General features: G+C 47.0%; 1 protein-coding gene across 1 annotated transcript in view; it reads right to left on the minus strand.

Annotated features, from left to right (window-relative positions):
• Window positions 1–2,167: 2,167 nt before the first annotated feature.
• The window catches only part of Optix (optix), a 51,840-nt gene continuing 38,574 nt past the window's right edge, over window positions 2,168–15,433 (minus strand). Inside the window, exons 2-3 of the mRNA XM_031978685.2 lie at window positions 4,707–5,102; window positions 2,168–4,252 (exon numbers count right to left, since the gene is read on the minus strand). Coding sequence (XP_031834545.1) covers window positions 3,871–4,252; window positions 4,707–5,102 — 778 coding nt within the window. The 3' untranslated portion in view covers window positions 2,168–3,870. The remainder of the gene's footprint in view (window positions 4,253–4,706; window positions 5,103–15,433) is intronic.

The following is a 15,433-nucleotide window of genomic DNA, read 5'->3' on the forward strand; positions in this document are numbered from 1 at the left end:
AAAGGAAAGACGGAGAGGAAAGATCGCAGCGGGAAGGTTCACGCGTCGCGCAGGAAGAGTGCGAAGGGGTGTCGAAGAAAAAGATGGAGCGACGGAAGAAAGGAGGGAGATGTAGAGAGAAATGTGTAGAGAGAAAGAGTAAGTGAGAAGCGACGAGCGAATAGAAAGAAAAAATGAAATGCAATGAGAAATAGTAAGACAAAGTGAGAGAGAGAGAAAGAGAGAAGTAACGAGTAAATAGAAGGAATGAGAGAAATGCAACGAAAAAAAGAGAGAAACGCCGAGAAAAGAGAGAAAGAAAACGATATGCAACGAGAAAGAGAAAAGAAGAGACAAAGAAAAAGAGAACCGACGAGAAAATAGAGAGGGAAAGAGGAAGTGGTCTCGCGTAGAAGCACCAGGGCAAGGGTGGAGTCGTCGATGTGGTACGGTTAGGCGTGCGCTCTGGGCATATCGGCTTTTTGGAGAGTCTTGGTCGATGTTCCTGGTTCCTGGTTAACCCGCGGGATCGGTTACAAGGCAACTCAGCCAGCCGATTGGTCCATTTTGTCAGCGACACCCGCCCACGCCACGTTATCGCGCGCAACTACCACTCACTCTCTCTCTTTCTCTCTCTCCCTCTCTCTCTCCCTCTCTTTCTCTCTTTCTCTATCTCCTTTCATCCTTTCGATTCGCTTGTTCTCTCTTGCTCGTCAACACCCTTTCCCTCTCCTACACTCCCCTTCGCACTAACACGTATTCCCGGGCCTCTTTCTCTCTTTCCAGAGCAGAGAGTGACTCGTGTCGATAACCTTCCCCCTTCGACTGATCTCTTTCTCCGTCGATCTCTCCCTCCACGGCTCCGTCTCTCCCCGTTTTTCGACCTCCTCCTCTTCTTCCTTCTCCACCGCCATCGCCAACGCCGCCGCCGCCGTCGTGTGTCCTCGCCACCTCTCGAGAGCGTCCCGAGACGCGCGTTTTGACCTTCGACGAAAAAAGAGCCGGTGCTCCGAACGCGACTTCTTCGAGTTCGTTAACAGGGAGCCCGGTGACTAGGCGATATTCGACGGCATCGTGGGGAACGGCTCTCCCTTTCTCTCGAGGAACGCTTAAATTGTGGGAAGAACCGGCGACGACGGAGAATGGAGGGATCGGCTCGTTTCTTTCGCGGGCCGAAGTTATTTTAATTGTTTCCTCCAGCGGGAACCGGGACCCGGTGCGGACGAGCGCGAATCATCGCGGAAATGGAGACGTTCATTTGGTAAATTAAAGGGGCGCGCTCTTTTTCTTGGAGAGTAAAGGCTTGTACTGCTCTGAACGGTTGGAACTAATGCGACCAGTATTTCGCAACGATGTAAGTGAATATTAGAACACGATCTATGTGGTATGCAATCGGGTATTATGATTTTGTGAGGTGGAAAAATTGTTGATTGATGGGATAACGATAATTAGATTTCGTCGACGATTATCCTGTGTCTGAATCGGAATATCATTCTTTCAAAATCATTGAACAGCAAAAAAGGCGTACTGTAGCAGTGTAATAAATATTTCTGTCACCGTTCATACATTCTCTTTTACTTGAATGTTTCCAGTAAATTCAACACAAAAAACCCGAAGTACAACTTAAGGTCCGCAATCCAATTATCAAATCTTGCGCGCGTGTCTTCCCAAAGATAACGGATTTACAGAGCAAAGTCAACGTTGCCGTCGAAAAGTTTACAAACACAGGCGCGCTCATTTGAATCAATCGCTTTAATTAATTCCGTCGCTGTCGGTTTACCGATGACGCTTATAGAGCCAGTGGCAAGTCCAACACCTGTCGTTGGATGAGTATACAGTACAAACGATCACAGAGAGAATGTGAGAGAGAGAGAGAGAGAGAGAGAGAGAGAGAGAGAGAGAGAGAGAGAGAGAGAGAGAGAGAGAGAGAGTTTTATGACGGCGACAGTTGAAACGGGCTGGATAATTGCCGCGAGCCAGCCGCATGATTTTACCGCGGCTGGCGATATTTTCGGCGTTGCGGATTAACGGGGACGATCGCATAAATTTCTGGCGGGATTGTTGAACGGTTCCTGGTTTGTAATGGAATGGGATTGAATGGCATTGGTGGTCGCATACGGTGAGGGAGATTTGGATCGCACGAATTTGAAGTGAGTGACAACCACGGTTTTGTTGTAATGTCATAATAATCTGTTAATATATTTTCGCGTGAATGTTATGTACAGGCGCAAATAATAATATTAATAATATTTAATAATAATATTAATAATAATAATTTTCATAATAATAATAATAATAATTCATAATGATTCATTCTCTCCTCCATGTATTTATATATGTATAATTCCGTTGGTAATAGTCTTTTACGTAAGGTGTGTCTATGTGTACATAGATCGGTAGGTATGTTCAATATGTATAAGGGCCGATTACACAAGAAATTCGCTAATTTGTTTTTGTTTTTTTTTCTTTATTCTGTTCCTTGCGTGTTACGGTGTACGTATTGGTTATCCGCGATGCGTATCTACAGAGAGAAGAGGAACGTCAATTACGGGTGGGATGTCCCGGCGTCGAGTTTTTCTACCGCTCAGTTAGGCTTCCTTCGGAGAAAGATTCATGGATCGATCGACTCTTGTCGATCTTCGAGTCATAAACCGCGGCTCGTTCTGCTCCCGGAGCGAAACGATTTTAACGTGACCACGGACGATTTCGGAAATTTACAAATCGCTAATCTCTACTTAGCCTACTGGGGACGAGGATGCGTGTTTATCGTGTGTTTGTACGTGTACGTGTACGTGTACGCGTGATTGTGTGTCCGCCTCTGATCACGACGTATGCGTCGGTTCGCGTCCTCCGCGATTTTCACTTTTTCACTCTCGGTCGTCGAGTAAGCGACGTTGTGCGGTTTTGACGTCGACACATGGTCGACGCTGACCCTGAGGATCCCAACGCTTACCGCTCTGCGTTCGTTGGATCCCGATACAAAGAGGATTCAGAGACGACGTCGTCGTAATCTCGCGTGGATCATTTACGAAATGGTTATTCGTTTATCACTCGACAATTAGCTCTGACAGTCTAGGACAAGGAACTATTGTCTAATTCCTTGACCGAATAAAGCGTTGGATATTTCGATCATCCGCTCGACGATGATTCGAATCAGCGTCCGAGAGGCTCCAAGCGACCACCGAATAGTTTCTCGAGTAACGACTACGAACAACCTGTCCCTTCCTATTTTCCTCGTGTTCCATTTTTGGTTTCGCAGAAGCGTCGCTATGTACAAACTACGAAAGTAACATCTCACTACACTGAGAGTCCGTCGCTGAAGCAGACCGCCTGGTCGTACCAGAGTCCCAGGGAAACTATTTACACTCGGATTCAACTTTCCATCTCGGTTAAATTGCACACGTCCGCCCGTGCGATCTGTTTACCAACAACGCACCGTCAAAACTAGAATACTCTGGCCAGGCTTCCTGGAATACGTAATCGACAGCGTCGTCCGTCCCATCAGCGTTTTCTTAGGCGCTGATCCCGCCGATCTCCTTTCCCGTCGCCGCACGAGTTGTTCACCGGATTTACGGTGTCAGATGTTGATTGATTTCTCGCGGCACAGCCCTCCGCCCTACGAACAGCTTCCTCGAGTTACTTCGTTCTTTGATCTCGAGTAATCATCGGGCAGGGGTGATCGTCGAAGTCTCGCGAACTCGGTTCGCCTTTGCGAAAACGATTCTCCCCGTTTCGCGGCTTTCATCGATCTCACAACACCTCGAACCGCTTCTCGAGGAACAGCTGGTGCTCCCCGTTGCTGGTGGTTACTGCTGCACCACTGGGCACTGAAGCCCGGTAGCTCTCCCGTTCCTCCAACACAATTTCGTCCGGGTCGTCGTCCTTATCGTATCACGCCGGCGAGAACGGTCTGTGGATCTGAGGCGGTTTCGGGTTCGGCGGTGGCGTCGCAACCCTTATCAATCCCTGGCCCTGGGACTGACCCTGCGGGGTCGGCTGACTCGACGGTGGGCTGCCCCGCGAGGAGGGCGTGTGAGGGCTCGGCACCGCGACCCTCAGCGGACCCGTCACCGACAGGTTCGTCGCCATTAGCGGCGGGCTGTGCGCTTCCGATAGGCTGTCCGAGAGACGCGAGATCCCGCCGTCGGAGAGCCGCGAGCCGTCCGATAACCTGGACATTCCTTCCGGTAGCTGGTGTGGGACGTGCGGATGATGGAGCAGACCCTCGTGCGGATGCAGCCGCGGCGGCGGCAATCCTAAGGGATCCGGCAGTCTGGAAAGAAAGATTTCAGTTTCAGAGGCGAGCGCGGAGAAAAATGGCGCTGGGGGAGCGAAGGCTTATTTGGCGATGCGAAGTCTTTGGACTAGAGGATTTGAAAGTGAGGATTCGTGTTTGCAATTAATTGTGATTTAATGTTAACGTTTCAATAATAGTATCTGTTATTATTACAGCAAACATGCAATTGTCTGCTATTCCTCCGACTTCTGCGCTTCTACGGACTTGTTTATATATTTATATAGAAGCTGCAATCATTTTCTCGCGTCAATTGTCCAATTGTGATTCCTCGTTACGTGGTTAAAACAAAAAAAGAGAAAACCAAGAAGAAGCTAATAGTGAGAGGACGAGTTCACCGGCCCGTTGAACGGGTTAAAGCCAACCAGCGATCCCGCAGATAGCCAATCGACTAAATGTGTTCGATTAAGGATGGTTTTTTCGAGCGACTTACCTCGATCCGAGATCACCCCTTGGTCCCACAGCCTGGAACGGGCTCGTTTCCGTCAGCCTGAAGATCCCGCCGCCCGAGATGTTCGGATGATTGTGTTGCGGGCTGTGCGGTCCAAACCGGAAGCCCGATGGCGGGAACTTGAAGGCCGTCGCGTGGTTGAATCGAAACTGCGATTGCGACGGATCGAAGCGGAAATTTAAGGATGGCGGCGGCAGAGGTCCGAGGGGCCCGAGAGGAACAGGAGATGGTTGATGAGTCGGCGGAGGCGAGGAACTCGGCGACGGAGGCGACGTTCCGCCGAGAGAAATGTCGGAGTCCTCCGAGTCGCTGCCGCCTGGGCCGGGGCTCAGCGCGCGACGTGTACTTCCGTTTCCTGTGCCGGATTGTTGCTGCATTCTGTAACAGAACATGACGCCATAGCGTTAATAACGAGCCGATAATTTCGATTTGCTTGATCGCTTCAATCATTAAGCTCACGTTATTGCTCTAAACAGGATGTTTCGTCAGATGTTGAGGATTGTCAGTAATATATAGATTATGGAATTATGTACATTCGAAAAATTACGAAATAAATTTTCCCAAGATTCTAGACGATTTTAGGCGATTTCACATGTTGCGAAAGTGTTTATTATTTAGAAATCGAGACACTTCCCGCTGCACTAGATTGTTAGATTTACACGTTCCCTTAAGTGAAAATTCATTAATTTGGGTTGGTTGGTTGCACGCTGCCTATTAAAGTTGCACATGCTAAAATCTACTATCTAATAGTCAAATTATGATTCAGACATCCGAGATCTCGTGGGAAAGCCTCGGTCGGTGTGTAATCCCATCCACTGACAATGAGAATTAATATTCAATTACGCGTTGACGATGCGCGTAGGATATGCAACCTGCGTATTTCTTCGCATTCATCGAGTGACACTCTTAATCCAATTGCCAGCTTCTACGTCAACCTTTTTCTTTTCAACGAATTCAACAGCTGGAACTTCAAGCTATTAATCAAGCTATTTTCCGTCGCTGATTCGGTGCGCGCAGCGTTACGTTGTTCTTTTCCGTATCGATTACTCGAGCATGCATCTCCCGTCGCGAGGTTAACGAAAAAGGTCGCCGGCCACCAATGGCCGCGTTTATCGCGAGCCAGAAGCCGCGTAGGCGTCAGATCGCGATGGGAATTTTAATTCGTTCCCGCTTAGAACGGGAACGGGTGGGATGCACGACGCGCACCGCTGAAAAACACTTTGTTTCCAGTCATCGCCGGCGTAATTAATGAGCGGGCTCATACTTCCCAGGTAAGCAAGGATTCACGGGAGAGTAACAACGATTCCCGGCGACGCGACGTCGCGCTCTATACCGGAGGAACGATCCACCTCATTACTCGGGAGATTACGGACAGATAGAGAAAACGCCGTGGATTTCTCACGCGAGCCATCCTGCGTACGCGATAAATGACGAGCAGACGCGGCGTGATTGAAAAACGGATGTTCCGATCTGTCGACGGGAAAAATATTATTCACCGTGCCCGCACACGATGAATTATTTCTCTCGCGAGAAACGTGGAAAACATCATTCGTCTCTAGGTTTCGACAGCTTTCTGTATGCAATATTGATCCCTTTTTCTTGTCATTTTTTTATTTAAACATGTGTAGAATTATTAACTTATTTTATCATCTATGATGGTGTTACATTAGAAATGAATAGTTATGGTAAATGAATAGAAATTAATAGTCTAGAATAGTTGTTATAACTCACTTTAATTCAGCTTCAATGTGATTATGCACGCTATTAGATTATCATTGAAGGTTGGTATTATTCTATGATTCTAGAATTTCCACCGAATCTAGTCTTAATGCTTAATTTCCATGCAAAGACGATTGTTTTCAGTTCGATTCTGTTACGAAAGTAAGTTTAATGAAATTCAAAGGCACGTATGTTCGAAACAAGAACGCTTCCCGTCGACAAGGTGTAAACAGAAATACAAATCCCTCGTCTGTGCGTGAAAGACAATGGGATGTTGTGGTCGCCTTAAAAGCCTCTTCGGCTGCAGATCGATTCGACGTCGGTCCTGGCCGAGATACTCGCGTATTTTCTTTGCTAATCGAGTTTCGAGCCCGCGCAGTTACCACGGTAACACCTCGAGTGATTTCGAACAGGTTCGCAGCTCGAACGAGCATCGCGTCCGCCCTCCTTGTCCTTCAAAAAGGAGAGAGAAAAGAAGAGAAAAGGGAAAGAAGAAAAAGAAACATTCGCGAGTAGCTGATTCAGTGCCCTGATGCAACCGTGGGCTACCGATATCACACAACAATTGTAATTTTTTCATACTTGTACGAGGAAATCTGTTGCGACTGTCTTATTTCTTAGATATTTATATACACGTATAATCTTATATTAAACTTCTAAACGTCAATAAAAATCAGATTTTTAAAGTGTATGAAGACTGTTCTAAAGAGTATCAAAAGTGAAACGTGTAATACAAAAATTCCCAATTTTTAACAAGGTATAGCACTTTATAAGATCACTAAAGATAACAAAATTCTTGATGCATTACTCTTCGCGCAGCGAACCATCTAAGCAGAAATTTCAGAATATAAGCGAAGCTTTCAAAACTAACTTTCAACTACCCAGATCGATCAAACATCCCACCACCGCATCTATAATCCATGTTAGCATCGAAAGGGTTAATCCTTCCCAAACTATTTTCAAGCGCAACCAAGAAATCATATTTCCTTTCGATACTTCACAAATAACGGCGACCTTGAATGGATTTCTAATGAGAGACGTCAAACTTCTTTGACGAAGCGCGGCGTGAACACGATTTACTCGATTCCAGGGGGTTGGACGATGAAAAGGTAGCGGTGAACGATGGAACGCGATTCGAGCGGAGGCCACTCTCACGAGAGAGCCCCTCTCTTCTCGAAAACGCGTCGGACACGCTGGTAATCGAACCCTTCCTATTCTGTCCATCTCTTTCTCGCGCTCTTTCCATCTCGTTTCGCCGGTGTCTCGATTCGACGGGACACTCGACGCGTTTTAATTATGCCTCCGAGACCGCTCTCGCCTTTGTCTTCGTCCTTTCACGGGACACCCGCACGAGCGCGCTGCGACTTATTATGTGCCAGCCTCTCGTTTTGTTTCGCTAAGTGCTCTCACTCCCCCACCCCCGTCATGGCCCACCATTCAGGCCTGCCGTCTTAATATCGTGGCATTAAAGTGCGGAGGCTCAAGCTTACGGTGTCAATTTTTCGGCGTGAATGCCGACTGGAGCGGCATTAATTTCTCTGATTCCTTTGCCCCGCATGGAACGCTCGTCTCGTCCCGGGGAAAGTTTCTCCTCCGGCTCCTTTATTTCTCGTTTCTTTTCGGGTTCGTTGGATTGCCTTGTTAACTATCGTACGTGTGAGCGTATACGTGTTAGCGTGTATGCTAGAGAGAGAGAGAGAGAGAGAGAGAGAGAGAGAGAGAGAGAGAGAGAGAGAGAGAGAGAGAGAGAGAGAGAGAGAAAGAGAGAGAGAGGAGATTTCAACGTTATTCAATTTCGAAAGACGAGTTTTCAGTGTTGATCGCGGCGACGGGTAATTAGCTGACTTGCGAAGATCGATGGTACGATCTACTGTTGGGAACTGAAAGGTTGCCGCGAAACTCGGTTACTTTTGAAAAGCACTGCCTTTTCGAAACCGCTGTGACCAATATCCTGGTCACAATGACTTCTCGTTTTTACCTCGCTTCGTGGTTCTCTGTGGAAGCTACTTATCGCGAGTTGACGTTTGTTCTTCCAGACGGAAGCGTCTTCTTCGCGATACGTGCATAGATATAAATTGTTTGAAATTTTTAGTAACATACGTGACATGGCATTTTGTGTCCGAGAAAAAATTACGTTTATATAACTACATAAAGAAAATGTTTCCAATATTCTCAATATTAAGCAATATCAAACGTAATCAATCTAAAACTCCTTTATACATTCAGTTGTCAGTAAAATCTACCGAGAAACATTTCAAATCTAACTTCGTGAAAATTCCCTATTAAAATGTTCAAATCTATAGGAATTCATGGAAACCGTTCAGTTTGAAATGCATCCTTGGTTCGCTCAGCTCGTGAACCGACCACGGGCTCACTTGAAAACGAGCGGCGCAGGGCCCGAGAAGATGGCTCGATGGATTTTTAGCGAAGGGGCCTGGCCACGGTTTTTTCCTGCGGCTCATAATATATTCGCGGCATGTGTAACGCGCGTGCAACGCGTATTCCCCCGAATCCGCGTGGCGAATCGAGGAACCGCGTCGAAACCGCCCGGCCTGGGGAACGAGCTATCACAGGTGACGCGGTGGTTTCGGGTGGTGGCACGATTAAAAAAGAAATTCATCAGGCGGTTCTCGCGCGTCCAGAGGGGAAAGTATCAGGTGCGGCCGGAGGAGGACACCGCGATGAGGATGCGCCCCGCCGTTAAGTATTTACGCCGGATGACGAGTCACTTTTAGTAATCCCTCCGTGTATGTTGTAAAGTATTATGCACGCGGACGGCGACCAGCGCTCAAACCGTGACGGAAGCTACTGTAATTACGCGCAAGATGGTTGCCGGTGAGCGCGACGCGCGGAGGCCAACGATCGATCTCCGATCGAGGAACTAACGAGTCGGTGAAAGGCGCCGAAGCGGCTGGCGACTATAACGCTGAGCGACTTTTCGAGAAGGTCGATCGTTTCGTACACGAAATCGATGAAAGATGATCTCATTAATATCTCAATTGAACGCATGCTACCTTACAATAAATCGTATTAGGGTAGACCGAGGCGTATTGGATCTTCTCTTCGACACTAAAAGAGTAATAATACTGAAGCATTACTAACAGAAACTTAAAACGAAGTTTTAAATCCTCCCTTTGATCCGATGATCCCATGATCCGATTCGCTTCGGATGATAGTACACTGAGCATTACTAAAATATTATTTAAACTAATTGAAAACACATATCCTTGTAATTTTTTATATTTCCAGTATCTTAAGTACGCATTACAGTGCATTCACCCCAGATTTAGACAACCAACGGTGGAACTAGTCGACCCACACATTTCTCTAACAGCCTCGAGTCATCCGTAAGAGAACTCGTTCGAAAAAACGTCACTCAAAAAATTCTAGATCAATGCTCCCCTCCCGTTCGAACAAGTTTCTCCAATTCTCAGTCCGGACGACACGGTTCTAAAAAGAGAAACGATCAATTTCAACCTGATATCGGAATCGGATCTATCCCCGACTCCAGTGGAGTGACGGGGGATATCATTCTAACAGAATCTCTACTCCGTGTGTGCGTGTGTGTGCATGTCGAGCAGTGTGGATTTTCGTGCGTGCGGTGCACATCCCCCTCTCCCCCAAATTTCGGCCAACCCCGTGCCATGCTAAATACCCGGCGCGCACAATGGAGGAACATATCATTCGAAAATCTGAGCTACACGACGAAGGCCTCGACAAAAGGTAACTGGACACCGGTACGAGGAGGAGACGGCATGTGAACAGAGGGCCCGCGATTTCAAGCAACCGGGACGAGCCCGTCTCCGTCCCACCCTGCCCCGTGCCCCGTGTGTCCCGTACCCAGCAACCCCTCGTCGTCGTTTCACTGCTTCCTTCTCTCTCCCTGTTTTTTTTTCATTCTCCTCCTTTTTTGGTCTCTAGCTCATTTTTAATAGCCGCTAATAGAGACGTTAAAACGATACGGGCCCTCTCGGTCGACTCGGTTGTCGATGCTCAGTTCTTTCTTCCCTTCAGCCCCTCCACGCCCACCCCCTTTAATACACGTCTCTTCTGTTTGTCCTTCAACCCCCTGTGTTCTAGAACGAAATGTCGAAATTGAAGAATCTTGTGTTTTAACTGGATCGGGCGAAGTATTGCAAGATGTCTTCTGCGGGATGCACACATCGATTTCATTATTTACAGTGAACCCATTCACTACCGATCACGAGTGTACATTCTTCGTTCGTTGAATTTGAAATGCGTCTTTATATAATGCAGACTGAATTGAAAATATAAATGAAATGGCACGTTTAATACTGGCAGCATGTGTGTTAAAATAAAATTTTATGTAATATTGTATAGAACGTTTAAAATTCTCATGGCAGTGGACGTGTTAAAGGTATACTTATCTCATTATTCGAATGGCGTTTATTGAAGCCGAATAAAATTTACTTAAGTCAGTTATTTTTATTCGTCATAGGAAAAGATCCTATTGTGAAGAAAATTACTAAATAGTGTTTTTATAAATGCTATTCAATTGAATCGATCGGAAGGACATTAGTATCTAAAGAGGACACCGGATGGTTCGAGACAAAGAGGAGTCGCGTGGAAAACAAGCGGGCGCATGGTGCAACGTGCAGTGAGCTCGAGAGAACAGGTAGCCCATGATTTGCAGTATTTTAATCCGGGCTAAGATCGGGAAGCGGCGGCCACAACATGGCGTCCGTGGCGAAGGTGAACACCGCGCCGCGAGAACGGCCTCGTTCGACGCGAACGATCGCTCACGGTTCCTTCCTGTCACCCCGCAGAGGAAACAGGCGAATGTTTGCCCGCGAACAAAGAGTATCCACTGACGCAGCGTTCCCGCTCTGGACACTGAAACCCTGATCTGTTTGCGGGGATTTTTAAGCGACGGGAGAAACGAAATCCACACGGTTCTTCCTCGAATTTTGTCCCATCGCTTTACACTCGCGTGACAGACCGTAACCTTTCGGAAATCTTGAAAAGAAATATTGTGAATTACTGCGTCAGTGTGTGGACAAATATTTTACAGAATCTTGAGTAACAGTCGAGTTACGCACTAAATAGTTCAGTACAATATTCTCCCGATAGATTTTAAAGACTTTTGCTGTTTACTTCCTTAGATTTTCTAGTCTTTTGACTAATTGTATAGATAATTGGTAATGTATATTTTTTAAACTATTTTCATTTTATTCCCTATTTTTAGGTTAAATTTCAAAATTGCATCTCATGACTGCATCCACCTTTTAGTAGTTGCTTGCAATATTTATGTACAACTATTGTTCAGTATCTATTAACTGCTCAAAATATAGCTCTATCTGTTATATACAGATACACCTCACTATAACTCTTCCAATCGATCACAATCATTAGCCCCGATCGTCCGCATTGTTCCGAAAGTATCGAGCGACGTGTCCCCTTCCGTTCCGCGAGAGCTCCCGGTCATTTACCAGGAACGACAGATAATTTCCGACAGCGGCATAGACGTTTCGAGTGTTTGCGGAGGTCCTTGAGGCATCCGCCACCGTCCGGACCGTTCCGTGGGAAAAATCCTCGGAAATTAAATCCTTGCCTCGACCTCCTCGTCGAGTCGGGGATCCGGCTGCGAGACTAATCCCGTTGTTTTAGGCCGTGGCTCGGCCTTTCCCTGAGCGGCTCCCGAGGAAAAATTATTCCTGGTCGGTGGGCCGTGGTCGCGAAGGAACGAGGAATGCGCATGCCCGAAATGCTTTTCATGGCAAGAACGAGTCCCAGGGAAAATATTTGCGGTCGACCGAGATAAACGAGGATAGGATAATTTTCCCTTTCGAAAAACATGGCGTCTCTTGTTACCGGGAGTTCTTCCGGTGAGGCGTAGGTTGTTCCGTTTCTTGTACCGAGACAATTACCGATCGGTTTAACGATCCGGGACAGGCTAATTAACCGTCACGATCGTCTTGTCCGAGAGCCGATAGATCGTTATCCGATCCTCTCGGCTCGTACTCGCACGGTTTTCAATCTTCCGATTATTCGAGCCATTTCGCTGGTTGACGAGCTTGAAGGGACGTAAAGAAGATGCCGGCGTGCCTAAACGTTTGGATATTAGCCACTGGTTTCGTAAACATTCCAGTAAACACTGGGCCGATCGACAACGGTGGGCGGCGCTCGATCGCCCGGGAACGGATTCGAGCCGCATTCCCGATGAGAATTCTCGCGTTCTCATTTAATTTAATGACCCGTTTTCGAGAGAAGCCGACTCGGCACATACGTCAGAAATCACTCGGTAAATAATTAATGTGTAATCAGACTCGGTTTGTATGCGCGAGTGAAAGGGAGGACTCGCTGCGCTAGCTCGGTCCCTGGCGCGCACGGGCTGACGAGGTAGCGTAAGGGGGCGCCATCGAGGAGACGCGAGAACGAAGGGTGTTTGCCGGCAAACACCGTCGAGGACCTCTTAACGTGTCCTAAACCTATGCGTGGGGCTTCTTTTCGTTGAGCAAAGCGACGTGAAAGATGGTGTATCACGGGGGCCCGATGGCACTCGCTCGTGCTCGTCTTTTCATTTTCGTACTGGGGTCCTTCGGAACATCTTGGGAAAGGTAATCTAATTTTGACAAATTTTGAATAAAAGAGTTATCTATTCGAATTGAGGTTTCGGAAGATTCCAGCAGCGAATTGTAACACATTTTACAAATTTCTGATACCAAATTATAATACATTTTTTGAAATTCTAATGCCAAATTACAACACATTTCTCAAGGTTCTACTGTCAAATTTAAGTATAATATGTACTTTTCCCAAGATGTTCGTAGCGAACTATAATTCGTTTAATAAGTTTCTATTACCAAATGCAATACATTTTTCAGGATTCTAATACCAAACTGTAATACACTTTCAACGACTCTAATAGTATTCTCCAAGTCACAGGTTCATAACGCTCTTAATCAAATTTTGCGAGGAAGGTTCGAGGTCACGCGATCGGATATTTTGCGGATGTCGTTGCAACATTGGCGATACATTTCTGATAGTTTTTCTAGCTGAGGGGCGAGGGAAAAGGGTGCGTAGATGGCGGAACGAGTGCACCGCAATCGATGTCTCTCAATTATCGCACGACAAGAAAGAGAGGAACTTCAATGGCATCCGATTGAGGCACGCGCCGTCGCTTAGAGGCTCTTCGAGGTTCGAGAGCCCTCGAATTGATTCGAGTCCCGTGGCACACTTCGGGGCAAATTAAGTTTCGCTTCTGAAATATGCCCTCCCTCTTCCATTCTCTCTCTCGTTCTCGCTCTCTCTGTCTCTCTCTCCTTCTCTGTGTCCCTCCTCTCCGCGACTCGCTCTCGTTCTCGTCTCTTTTCTTTCCTTCGCCATTCATCTTCGCGTCTTTCATCCTCGGGGTTCGCCGAATCGGCGGCGTTGCGAATCTGCATCGAGTCCGATCGTCTTCGCTGTCAAAGATCTTGAAACCGAAGATGAGGGTGATGACGTTAGAACCGTTCGGTTATGGTAATAACAGCAAGACAGAAAGATTTAGCGACCGAACCGTGTTCGATCCGGCAGAAATCGGTTAAAAATGAAAAGAAGCGGAGTTTTGTTCGGTCAAGTAGTCATAGATAAGGATGTGTAAGTTTAAATCAGAGAAAGGAAATGTATGTGTTATTGTTGGAGTGTTGTGTCTTATTAATATAAAATGGTTGCGTATTCTGTAGAATAATGAATTTCTATAAAATATAGAAGTGTATAATTATATAAAATATTAAATTGTTTTAGGTAAAATTGGTGTTGTTGATACTGATGATGAATTTGCAAAAGAGAAACTTCTCGAACATACAAAGAAGATTTTTATTATGAACCTAATGCGACCATCGAAATATATATTTACCACAACATTAATTTAAATTCACTAGTACGTATCGAACTTCAATTTCGTCTTCGACTCCTGTTACTCTCAATTTCGGGGAGGCCGAACCGTAACACAAGCAGGGAACAAGAAAAAGTGAGAAAGAAGAAAAGAGAAAGAAAGAAGGAGGGACGGCGGAGGTAAACGTCGAGCGGGGCCCGTGCAAAAAGAGGAAACAGCCCCCGGTAACCTCTCGTTTGCACCGGCGCACGCTCAATTAACCATTTTCAGGGAAAAAATTCGCCGGCCAAATTCTGCGCGACAGCCCGTGAAGTCCGCGGCTCGTGTTCACCGCGAGGCAACCGAGCCGTACGATGGAACAAGTGGACGAGAGGGAACACCGATCCGGCGCGCGGAAAAGAAACAGAGAAGACGAGCGACGGGGACAGGAAAAAGACGAAGAAGAACGAAGAGAAAGAAAAGGAGAACGATATCGAATAGAAAGAAAAAAAAAGGAAAAAGAGGGAAAGTAAGGGAGGTCCATTGAGGTAACCCTGTATCGTTTTTCAAAGAGGCCTGTTTGCGACTCCCTCCCTCCCACGCCGTTCCTCTCTTTCTCTCTCTCTTCGTTCCGCCTCGTTCCCGATTTTTCATCCCTCTCTTACCTCCCGTCTCTTCCTTCCGCTGTCTTTTTTCTCCTCCCTAAGCGAAGATCGTAACGGCACGGTCCGGTGTAAGATTTCACGTGTACACGCGGGATGGATCAGATTGGCCCGGCCTTAAGCCGTCGCAAATTACCCCGTAAGCCTTTTAGTCGCCGTGTGTGTTTTGCTGGCTGCGCCCTAAACCCACCCCGGACCGCCGACCTCCTCCCGCGCCCTTTGCTGTCCAGGACCGCCGCCGAAGTACAGAAAACCCGTCACCCCCGTCTCCCCCGGCTGCGTTATTATTTTGTTGCCCCGTAATATCCTCAAAACCCCCGTGGGGCTTTGCTAGGCCACTCTAAAGGGAATCTAAACACGGCGCGGTGGTATACGGGGGTATATTACAGGAATAGTTCTAAACTCGGCGAATTATCAATCGGGCACCGACCGCCGACGTCCTCCTTCATCCTCCCAGCTTCCACGTGGATCAAGAGGAACTTTAAATTGGAGAATGGCACTTGATGGCTGGA

This window comes from Nomia melanderi, chromosome 6 (genome assembly GCF_051020985.1).
Source record: "Nomia melanderi isolate GNS246 chromosome 6, iyNomMela1, whole genome shotgun sequence".
NCBI lineage: Eukaryota > Metazoa > Arthropoda > Insecta > Hymenoptera > Halictidae > Nomia > Nomia melanderi.